Genomic DNA, 12500 nt, shown 5'->3' on the forward strand with positions numbered 1-12500 from the left:
CCTTAGTCGAGATATGGTGAAAATGTCATAATTGGGTCATGACCTTAAAAAGAGGTCAAGGTCAAAAATTATATAAACCTCGCATATTTTATATTCCCATTATTGAGGCAAAATTTAATTCCAAAAGTCCCCATACATTGGCAGAAAAGAGAGAGAAAAACCTAAATGGTGGTTTGCACTCCCAGGGATGCAAGACCTTGACCTTTAACATGGAGGGGTATGATGTAAATTAGGTCTAAAGGCACCTTGCTCAAGGCTATCTCGTGAGGGCAATTTCATTGTGAGCAAACTATACTCGAGTTATGGTTAAAGGGTCGAATTAGGTCATGACCTTTAAAATGAGGTCAAGGTCAAAACATTTGAAATATTAACTCCATGCTTGTGTCAAATCATATCAATCAGTGAGATTAAAACCAAACGTGTTATCAGGAGTTTAGCAATATCAAGTAAGTGATGCCAATGACTCGTACTTGCCTTCGTTTGGAAAGTGCTAAACAGTCTGGTGATAAAAGGGTTTTCAAAAGCCAGGCACATAGTCCTCTTCTCTGCCATGCTGCCCTCCACATCATTGTCTGTTACGACCACAGTCTTCTTCAGCACTTTGATGGCAAAGTATCGTCCACTCGAGTGAAACTCAGCCAATAGCACCTCGAGTGAAACACACAGGTGTCATATTGTGGTCAGCCGGTTACAGGAAGTTTCCTACAATTACCTTTTGGAACTCAAAGTTCAGTTCGACGTACCTCTGAAGAGTTTCAGGGTTTTTTTTTTTCAGCCAGTTATTACCTTTCCTTACCTGAATATTTTCGACACGTGCAAAAACCAATACCGCTCAGTGACATCCAAACTGAACCAAACTTTCAAGTTTTTAGCAACAATTATTTACAACTCTTCTTTTTCACCATTACCTTCCCAAAGCTGCCTCTGCCAATGACTTTGTGGAAGTTGAAGTCACTTGGAGAAAGCATTTTGCTGTTGTTAAGATCCTCTGACACAACCGCAGATGATGGTTCATCCACCCTCCCGTTTTCATCACTCACCTCCTTTTCCCATCCGATGTTTGCTTTTCCTCCTGAACACAAAGGTTTCACATCATACTCGGGTATGCAGCCCACATGTATGCCCCGCAGCCACCTTTGAAAGCTCTCTTTAACCCTTAACTATATCACTTATTTTGAAATGTAAACTTCCAAAAGTTAACTTACACCTAAGTTTTCATTTGCTCTTTAAATCAATCTCTCAACAAACTCGCTTAGTGTTTTTATACCTTGATATACAATCTCAAAATACATGGAAGTCAAATACGTACGTACGTAAGCCGCACCTGTTTGTGGTAGCTTCAGAGAGAGTGTGGTTTCCTCCTCATCTGGCTTGCCATCGTTTTCTTTCTGCACCTGTTATTTCAAATGACACTTCTAACCCTTGCTAAAAGCACAAAACATCATTTAGTTCCTTTTCCCTGTAGCTCAAAAACCCTTTGGATCAAATTTGTGGATCTGAAGCTCAAAATGTGAGGAACAGATCAGAAACCGCTTTCTTTGTAAATTAGAGCTAAAATCATGAACAGGTTCAATAGTTTGCACAAGAAAACATTTGAACTTCCCATTTTAAAGTGGTGGTGAATATAATTATATCCCAGAAGGTCACTCGGAAGAGCACATACCTCCACCACACAACGCCTGATCCAGGAGAACATATCAGGCTCAATCAGTTTTTGAGAATTCGTGCTATATATCGCTTTTGGTCCTATCTCTCAATAGTGAAGAATCATTTTAAAAATTAAAAACTTTCGTATCCGGATATGGATTCGGATCTTCACCAAAATCGAATCAATTCGTCGTGGTCACACACCCAAAGTGTCCACCATGTTTTGTCCAAATCCGTCCACAACGTTTTGAGATATTCTGCACAAACAGACAGGAATGAAAACATGACTTCCTTCCACCTGTGGAGAGGGGGGAAACTAGAGGGAAGTCCACGTTGAAGAATGGCAAAAAGTTCCACCATGAATGGCCAATATCAAGTTATGAGTTAAAATTTTAAGCCTGGCGTTGGCTTCGTGTTTAGGGTGGCTGGCTTGGGATCTCAAGGTCCTGAGTTTGAGCCCACTGTTGCTTTTAAATTAATACCAGGTGGGGTTGATTCAGCCAGTCATCCTTCTGAAGTTGGTGAATTGAGGACCAGTGTCCTGGTAATAGGGGCATCGTCATGCCCTCAGCCAATGATGCTACCTGCAGCCTTATGCTACATGCGGAGGAGGAATAGTTTGATTACATTGAACACTCAGCAAAATGTATCTAACTCCCTTCGCAGATAATAATAATAATAAAAAAATTTTTTTGCAACATCAAGTTCCTTACGTTCAACCACAATCTATAGTCCAACACAAAGAAAACTACATGCGGTGGCAATAAACTCCAGAACGTTCACTTTACCGAACCTGAAGATTTTCCCCGATGTCCAAATCCCGATCACTCGTACCTGGCAAAACTTGCTACAAGAGTTTACAAAAATCTTCCTGAGTAAATGATTACTTGATTACTTTATAGCTGCTTGCGGCACTACCTGGTGGCATATTGCGTGTAAAGTTCTGCAGTCGTCGGCTGATGCCAATAGGGTGTGCATCTTCGAAAATCCAAAAAGATCCCTGGGGTGATGCCGTCCTCACCATAACATATTTCATTTAAGAGGTAGGCATTGATTCAGGTGAGAACTTATTCTCTTGTAATGTCTTCTGATGAGATGGCTGCCAATGCAGTTGTTGTTTATCAACTGATAGTCGTGTAAATTGCACTACCTGTCATTGATATGACATATTTGTCAAGTGCGTTCACTGTACGTTCAGTTGGGAAAAGGATGAGACGATGCACAGGCCGTGAGGGTACCATTGATGGCCATTGGAAATCTTTCATTCATCATAAAGTTCTGCTGCTCAATATAGCAACAAAGGATGATCGTAATTTGTAACCCACGACACCCCACACCATCAATGCCAACTGTCGGTCTGGAATCGTATTGCTTGACAGAGGCCACTAACACGTGTGGATATATCCAATGTTCCAACACAGACAAAATGTGGTTTGTTGCTGAAAATCACAACCACCAAATGTCGCCAGTGCTGTCTTTTCACTGCACACCAAACTGCAAAACCTGTCAAGTGTGAGAGGCAATCTCTTCAATGGATGACACAAATACATTCATTCTCCATTGGGGGGTGGGACTTCTGCAGCTTGTCATGAGGGATGTCTTGCTATTTGTTCACAGGTGATGTCAAAAGTATGTCTCAAGATATTGAGGCTCGTAAAGAAGTGACACAATGGTGACGAGACAGAAGAACAACAGATGGTGGGGCAGAGAAGAACAGGTGGACAAGAGACATGGACAAACACCACCAGAGTGAAATAACAAGGTATGGATAACATTGGGAGCCAACATGCAATGGCAGTAGACCACGATCTTGAAAGACTGGAGATGAGCACAAGACTGGATGGGCTCAGGGACGTGGTTCCACAAATGACAGAAAATGTGGATGAAGGAGTGGAAGTGATCTGAAAGCCGAGACTTAAGGAAGCTCACAAATTAATTAGTGGAAGAACACGTGCGGTCTGGAGGAGCTGGGGAAGGCCAGAGGGGAGAAAGAATGGAAAGGGCAACGATGGAGCAGAAGCAATAAAGGACAACAAAACCACTAACCTGACTTTAGTGAGAAAAAAGGCTCTCAGCCTCAGCTTCCTGCCAGGACAGACTGAGGAGTCTGTGAGTCTTACATTCCCCAATCTCCAGGGAAGTGAAGTGGGGTTCTGAATCAGGCCTGAAAGTTCCAATCTCAGGTGAGTCCAATGCTTGACTCTGGCTTGCCTACCAACAGCAATAAACTGGATGTGTGCTTTGAAAAGTTACCACTTGTTACTTTCTCGTGGCTTTGCTTTACAGGTGTCAAAAAGCAAGATACTTGCTGGCAAATGTCTCACCATACACGTTGGTATACCAAAGGTAGGGCAATCGGCAAGAAAGCTGAAGGCACTCTGTGGTGTAAATGGTCAGAACTTCCACTCTGAGTCTGGGAGGTCAGGGGTTCGAATCGGACCCTGGCCGAGTCATACTGAAGACTTTAAAAATGGTACGTGCTACTTCCTTGCTTGATGTTCAGCATTGAGAAAGGATAGAATGTGGACAAACAACCAAAGGTTGGCAACCTTTGTGAGGCTCCTATCATGACCTGCATTGAAGTTCCGTGTAAGGGAACTCGTATTAGCTTTGAAGGAAGGAATTTGTGAAGGACATAGAGTAGATCTTCGTGGAATGAGTCACAGGTACTGTGCAAGTCTGTTTTGAAGAAATTGTTGATCAATAGTCTTTGAGGGAGAGACTTGGATGGGCAGGGTAGACTAAGTTTACTTGTAGAATCTCCAGACAAAGTAGTGCCAAGGTAGCTTTCTGAAGATGATCAAAAAAACAAAACACCTGAACCAACATCCTCGGTTGGTCTCGGTGCCCACTCAGATCAGTGGTTCTACCAATAGCCTTCTGTTGTGGCATCCCACAAAGATCTATGGCATACTTGACAGATTTATTATTTTCAGTATCCTGGTATCGATCCGAACAACGGCTTTTATCGTTAATCCATTTCAATGTAACATTTCATTCATTCAAGTATCATCGTCATCACTTGCTTGAAACTAGGCCAAGGTGAATGTTCTCATTTGATGGAAAGCACAGGTGCCATGTTTGGTGTATCACTCACCTTTTGGATGTTCATTGTATGCACGATGTCGATGAAGGATGTCTGATCAATTCCACAGAGGTTTGCCACCTTGTCAATACACCGATGGTGTATATTCATGTCACACTCTGCAACGGACAAGCAACGAGGTACGATGTTTCAAGGGACAACCTCAACAACGCAGAATACAACTGTTTACAAAGGCCAACAGGCAGAGACTGCAATCTGTCAGCTCATAAATGATTGGTCTTCTGTTTCCATGTCTAATATTGCTTCTGCTTCGGAATATTTCACAAAAACCTACTTTCTCTCATGCACCGGCTTTATCCAATTACATCTGAGGCTATCCCTATCCATCATCTGGGTCCTGGTACACTGAATCTGTGGGAGGTGGTTGCGGCCATGGAGCTTGCTTTGTCAACATGGAAAGCTACCCCGACTGAGGATAACTTCACATCACCCATCAGACTCACAACACGTGTTTGTCAATCCTGAGGCATGCGATTAAAAAAAAACATCATCTTGCAATTCTCAAGTCTAAACTCTCCAAACAGTCTCATTCCTAAAAGTCAGGACAGTGCCTTGTCAAGTCCATCTCTGCTGTATGCTCACACTGCCCCCCCATATGGCATCTCAGTAGACTCTGCTCAAGTTAAAACGCTCCAATCAGCAAGTTAAGGGGGTTGGGTTAGGGAGGTTGATAAAGATTGTGCGTAAGGATGGGGAATGATACGAGATTGTGCGTAAGGATGGTGCTTTGCCTTGGAAGGAAGGGTGTGATGGAACAACCTTTGGGAGGCAGTTCAACAGATTGTAGAAGCAAGGAACAAAAGAGTTGAGGTGTGCAGTCAGTTTGGATTTTAGAAGAGGGAGTTACTGGAGGAAAGCGTGCATCCTGAAGGAGCTGCGGATGATGATCGGAAGGCTAAGAGAGCATTGGCCATAATACCTGAGGAGGGGCAATAAAAAAGAGCCAACCGATCTCGACCTCCCTGCAATGTGACAGCAACAGACCTTGTGCTTCAGCTTCATCACAGGAGATCCCAATAACGTTCAAAGGTTTAGATCCACAGAACCCAGGAGAGACAGATGTGATGCTGGGGCCCCAGCCCATAGGAGAGAGCAGCACTCCATGAAAAAAAAAATTATGCAAATATTTTGTTGTGGAAATGACTTATAGGGGTTTGAGATGCTTAATATCGCAGTGATGTCCTTTTGAGTGTTTTAACATAAGCGTAATTGTAATTAAATGTGATATTAGATATGCATCACTTTTATGTATAATTGGACAACAACTCCCCTTCCTCATGTGTGTCAAAAATTATCATCCCTTTTGACCTTTTACTTGATGTTTTTACCTTTGTGTCTTTTCTGTATTTTCAAGGCCGCAAGCGCAGGTTTAGGCGGTAAATCCATGCTCGTTGTCAATTTGAGACCATGATGCCTCAGAAGATCAGGTGAAAGGTCGGGAAGGGGTTCGCCCAACCCACTGGCTGAGATGCAGGCCAATGGTGAGTGAGAGGGGAGGGTGTGAAGCGTCATCAGTGAGGTGCGTGGCAGACCTTATAAAAGGTGGGGGCAAAAAGAGACCATGAAGAGAATCTTGGGCATGTGACGCTTGAGGCAGTGTTTATCAAGGGCTCGCAGAGCGGAAGCCACACCCCACCAAGCCACCGCTGCATCAACTCAGTCGGAGTCATGCCCTCTCCTCTCCTCACCCTGGTGACAAGACGTTTGCCTGCACCAGAACCCTGAACTGTGCGATTTCTTCACGACGCACTGGATTGCCCAATCATCTCTTTCTGTCTTGTCTGTCCCCAACTATGTCTGTCTCTCGTGGCATGTCTGTGGGCCCAGTTAAGGTATAGGCTACATAAGAAATCCCATTCGTTCATTTGGTTCGTGAACGAATATGTTCAGTAAGGGTTTCGATCAATTAATGAGGTCGTTGTTTATTGCCATTCACTGCATTTTTCCTTCTGTTTCCTCTCCCCGTGCCATTTGCTATTTGTTATAATTAAGCAGACTTTCTCTCTGGGAAATTCTGGTTGTGGCGGTGGCTTAATTTAGTGATTTATTTCGTGGACCATACTCTTGAACGGAGCATTGGAACTGCCAAAGCAGTTTTTCCTTGCCGATTTGGCACAATCTTGGACGGGTCGCCACTCCGACGGGTCGCCAGAAACAAGAAGACATCGTGCAAAGCATGATGCTTCCAAAATCCATAAAACAAATTTAACCTCAAAAATAATTGGTGGTTGAATTCACTGACCAAATTTGACACTCGTCTTCAAATTTCAAGTGAATCGGATGAAAATTGACGATTTTAGAAATTCGACCGATGTTGACCTCAAAAATAATCAGCTGGTTGAATTCACTCACCTGAAATGCAAATGATCTTAAAACTTCAAGTTGATTGGATGAAAATCGGGGATTTTCGAAATCCCACCTGAGTTAACCTTTGGTCTACGTTGACCTTTTGGCTGAGGTTGACCTCAAAAATAATTATTGGTGGTTGAATTCAGTAAGCTGATATGAAAGTCCTGTTCAACTATCAGGTGAATTTGATGAAAAATGACAATTTTAGGAATCTGAAATGACCTTTGACCTTTGACCTCAAAATCAATAGGTTTCTCAATTGAGACTACCTCCACAACTTGGTAAAGTTTCATGACGATCGGTTTGGAATTGTGACCTGTCGTGGATTCACAGACAAACAGACAGACAGAATAACAAACTCGACTGACCAATACACTTGAAAAATGTTCAATTTTGCAAGTAACAAACGGAGTAAAAACTGAGTACTCCCTTCCGTTGGTGCCCGTCAATGACGTCATGCATCGCCTGGATATGGAATTGGGAAGGAGCGGTGTACAAAAACCCGGGCAGAGTTGCAGTCAGCTATTTTTGCCATTGTGTCCACCTGTTGTCCCACTGCCCCCACTGTCATTACGTCACCATGTACTTCATTTCATCAGGTCGTCCTTTTGTTATCTGCCGCTTGCTTCTCCACAAGCCTTCCCTTCTTTCATGCTCCTACCCCTCCTCTCATGCTCCTTCTGCTCTCGTTTTACATCCCATGTTTTATGCCCAACTCTCAAAAAGTTTAGTGATATTGAATGTCATTGCAAACCACCTTCACATTTGAGACCTTGCTTTGCCAGGCCCCAGAGGAGGGTTCCACAATGGTTGCAGAACGTTGGACTCTTGTAGCTGTGGACGATGAAGTGATGAGGGACGATCATTTGGGAGTGCTCTCTCATGATCTGTGAAAACATTGACAGGTTTGCCTTCTGGAACTTTTCAAGTTTCATTTCTTTGTTGTCCTATTTGGTTTGATGGAGACATTTCCCAATGAGAATGGTAGTGTCGCACTCATGATACAAACTACACTGTCTGTGCTAATAAGTAGTTGCAGTTGCAGTGGTGTGTGAGTTCGGATAAGTGCATCAACTGTGTCAAGGACGGGTACCTTAGTCTGGGCATTGTCCTCAGCAGAACCGGTGCATTGAGCCAGGACTTTGTGAACACAGCGCTTGTGGCTGGAAGCGTTGCATTCTACAAGTGTTGGATGAGCAATCAAAAATTATTCTCAATTACATCAATCCATACGAGATTAAGCTTGGTAAACATCATGTGTGATGGATAGGATGCTTGCGGATGCAGAGCACCTTGCGAACACTGACTCGGAGCAGTTTTATTCAGTTTTGACTATCAGGAAATAAATCAAACCCTCTATCATATCTAAGGCCACAGCTCAAAAGCATTTTGCTCTTTACAATTGATAAGTGCTTGTTCTGTGTCGTCTCCTTTCGAGTATCTCGTGTCCTTCGCATATAATTTCTTGCATAAAATGGTGTTGCCTTATTGTTTACGATTTTAATTGTCCTCATATTCATCAAATTGTTTGATGGTAGCATGAGGATGTTTCCTTGCTCTGCCATCAGAGGAGCGCCAGGTCGTGTAAACCATTAGATTTAGGCGCAAAACATAGCATCACACCAGAAGGTTCAATAAGGCCATTCAGATTGTTCACCCAGGAGGGGCCATCGTTGTTTGTGAACACATATTTGACCAGGATTCAATCATCAATTATGCCTGCTAGTTGCATCATTGCTGAGCTGTGGCTCCACCACTGATGCACTGCCGCTGCACATGACAGAACAAGAATTAGTAATTTGTCCAAGGTGCCGGCAATAACTTGCCCGACTCTTTGTGAAGGACACCGTGGAATCTTTATCGGCCGCTGATAACAATTGCTAGCAGACAAGCAGGTGAAGTTCCAATGGAGAGCGCACACATTGATGAGTCACCTGCATATAAAGCACCACAGTGAGCAGTATATATCTGGATCAAGATTCAAACACAGTTCAGGTAACACTGGTAAAAGTTGAGTACTTATACCTCAACATGTGCAGTTAACATTTAATGACAGATCATAAACATATGTATGTACATACATCAGACGCACCTCCTGACTGTTATGGTGAGCATCGCCGCGGATTATGTCTCGCATGGTAAAACCGCATAATCTGTAAAGAACAACCGTCCATCTGCCACCCAGACGATTGTTCCCGCTAATTCAAACCATTCAACCAGAAGGCACGTGATGTGATCGGCAGGTAAATCGAAATGTGGAGTGTGACGAGCACTCCCCCGATCTCCATTGGACATAGTCTAACACCAAAGCGTCACTTCCAACCCAGAGGCCTCGGCCCGGTGACTGTCAAACAGCCAAAGATTACATGGTCAACATCAGATAAACATCAAACGGAGCCGCCTATCTAGATTTCGGGCTTATTTTCTCTCATCAGGACGGCATAGCGATAAATATCTAACCAATGATGACCACATTCATCGTTTATACATCAGTTTATACATCTGAGGCTGGCAGACGGACGGTTGTTCATTTATTCATTTTTTCACTTTTTGTTTTTTTTGTATACACTGTCAAGGCTCGTATGAGAACTAACACACAGAAACGCGCAACAAGGGGAGCAGGAGACAATAGGAGCAGTAGAGGGAAGGAAAAAAACGGGGGAACAGAGACGTAGGAGATCTGTGGAAGGGAGAGGGATGGGACAGGGAACATGGGGAATAGAAGATGGATACTACAGGGACTTTCAGGAAGGAAAGCAGGGACTTTGATGGACGTGTGTTTGGGGTGGATTAGCGGGGGTGGAAAAGATCGTGGTTTTGGATGGCGGAAGATAAGAGATGGTGGTGAACAGCTGTTTTGAAGACCTGGAGGGAAGGGTGGGATTGAAGAGAGTTGGCACGTATTTGCCCAGTACTTTGCATGACGGAGGATGCCCAGTCTGTGACTGGCTTTGGAGTCCAGCTTAGAAATGTGGCTTTCCCAGGAAAGATCATGGAAGATAGTGACACCCAGAAGCTTGAATGAAAGGACTTCTTCAAGAGTATTGGTGAGAAAGTAGATGGGGGGCTTCCAGATGGTCCTTTCGGAAAGACATAGTGAGAGTGTGAGATTTGTCAGGGTTGAAAGACATGTTCTACGTGTTGGAGCAGTTTGTGATTTTTATCCAGATCTGCAGAGAGCGAAGATGCTGCTGCTTGCCGATCTGAGGGATGAGAGATAGTGTGGCAGAGGGTGGAGTCATCAGCAAAGAGATAAAGAGGATTTTCCAGAGAGTCAGAGAGATCATTGATGAAAACCAGCAAAAGAACAGGGCCCAGAACGCTACTATGAGGAACTCCAACCTGGACAGGAAGAGGGGATGAAAGAACTCCATTTCGGGCTACACGTTGGCTGCGACAGGAGAGGAAGTCTGCGAGCCATGAGTGGAGATGGCCTTGGATACCATGGGAAGAGAGTTTGGTGAGCAGGGCAGGGTGCCAGACCATATCGAAGACACGTGATATACCAGAAACAGACTTCACTCGACGCCACCAGGATTTGGAGGAGGGAGAGAGGTTTGAGAGTTTAGACTTGAGATGAGAAAGATGTTGTTTTCTGGCTCTCCTGAGGGTAGACACACACTTGTTATGAGCTTTGTGGAAGGAACTGAGATTGCCTTCAATTGGATTAGTCTTCCATGAGGCAAAGGCAAGTTGTTTCAGGACAACTGCCTCATCACAAGCTTCAGTAAACCAAGGGCGGGAAGAAGGGTACAACAACTGCAAACGAGATGTGATAAGTCTATGCATGAGAGAGAGAGAGAGAGAGATAGAGATAGAGATAGAGATAGAGATAGAGATAGAGATAGAGATAGAGATAGAGATAGAGATATAGAGATAGATAGTGTCTCTGAAATAATTCCCAGGATGAGTTTGTTGGAGGAAGTAGAGATGGGAGACCAGTCTTGAAGTTTGATGGCTGCTTGAAGTCCCTGCCAGTCAGCCTGAGTGAAATGCCAGACTCCACGGTGCTGAGGTAGTTCTCCAACAACAGCCAAAGAGATGTCCACTTTGACAAGGACGTGGTCAGATGAACCGATTGGAGCGGAGGAAGAACAGCAGATATTTTCAGGGAAATTTGTCAAAATCAGATCCAGAAGAGATGGAGTACCATTGGTTGAGATCCGGGTCGGGAAGTTGACAGATTGTGTCAGTCCCAATGATTCACAGAAGTATTTTGCTGAAGTGCCATGGCAGGTGAGAGAGGTACTCACGCCCAGCCAACTGGTATGATGACAGTTGAAGTCACCACATATGAGGAAGAAAGAGTTGGGATGAGAGGATTGAAGTTGGTCCGTGTTTTCGGAGAGCGAGATGTAAATGGAGTCATCACTGTTTGGTGGACGGTACAACACACATATAAACATGAGGTGGGAGTGGAGTGGAAGCTGTAGCTGGAGGTACTTCTGAGGTTGTGGGGGAGATAGGGTAGTGCATGGAGAGTGAGGAATAGAGTGTTTGATGAAGAAAGCAATTCCGCCACCAGGACGAGGCTCAAGTCTGTCATACCAGAGGAGGGAGTAACCAGAGAGAAATACTAGGGAGTCAGAGATGTCTTGAAGGAGGAAAGTTTCTGTTCAGCAGATTATGTCTGGTTTGTCAGTGGTAACCTGTATGGAAAGATCTGTCAAGTTTGAGTGAAGGCCATGGATGTTTGAGGTCCACACTGTTAAGGAAGATGGTGGGGAGGAGGTTGTGGGTGCAGAGGAGGGGAGGGGAGAGTATGACGAGGGAGGAGGGGGGGAGATAAGGAAAGTTATTGAAAGAGTGTGAGGGATGGCAGAAGTGCTTGGGGAGAGGACCAGGTGAGGAGGAGAAAAGGCTCGGTGGTGAAGGGTTGAGGTCCCGTGGGGAGTCATAAGGGATGGGGCAGAGGGCAGTTGAAGATTGGAGGAGGTGGAGTGATGAGGTGGAAGAGAGAGGGTGGGGGAAGGAGGAACTTTTGTGAATGTGAGAGGGGGCAAATTTGGGAAGGTGGTGTGAGGGGGAAGATTGGAGGGAGAAGTGTGAGCGAAGAGAGTTGATGGAGAAGAGTGAGGGGGAGAGTTGAGGGAGAATGGTACAGGAGGAGTTTTTGAGAAAGGTGAGAGGGAAGCTTGGTGGCGGAAGAGTGTGAAGGTTGTTTTGCAATGGAGGGTTGAGAGGGAAGCTTTGAGAAGGAGGGGAGACGATGAGGTCAGGCATGGCCAAGGTGCAGGAGAGCGATGGGAGAGGTGGGGAGAGGGGAAGAATGAAACTTGGTTTAGGTATGGTGAAGAAGGGAGTGGGCAGGAGGAGGTACAAGATTTGAGGGATTGGGAAGAGGTGTGCTGAGAGGAAGGAAGGAGCATGATTGTGGTGATGAGGGGTGTCCTGATTG

General features: G+C 44.6%; 1 protein-coding gene across 1 annotated transcript in view; it reads right to left on the minus strand.

The window, feature by feature from the left end:
• LOC147019891 (protein kinase C delta type-like) overlaps positions 1-12500 on the minus strand; it is a 76349-nt gene that overhangs the window by 31672 nt on the left and 32177 nt on the right. Inside the window, exons 4-9 of the mRNA XM_085894701.1 lie at positions 8196-8281; positions 7860-7989; positions 4745-4851; positions 1325-1394; positions 909-1072; positions 475-648 (exon numbers count right to left, since the gene is read on the minus strand). Coding sequence (XP_085750827.1) covers positions 475-648; positions 909-1072; positions 1325-1394; positions 4745-4851; positions 7860-7989; positions 8196-8281 — 731 coding nt within the window. The remainder of the gene's footprint in view (positions 1-474; positions 649-908; positions 1073-1324; positions 1395-4744; positions 4852-7859; positions 7990-8195; positions 8282-12500) is intronic.

Source organism: Eptatretus burgeri, chromosome 9, assembly GCF_056783735.1.
Source record: "Eptatretus burgeri isolate ZD-2024b chromosome 9, Ebu_testis_v1, whole genome shotgun sequence".
In the NCBI taxonomy this organism is placed as follows: Eukaryota; Metazoa; Chordata; class Myxini; order Myxiniformes; family Myxinidae; genus Eptatretus; species Eptatretus burgeri.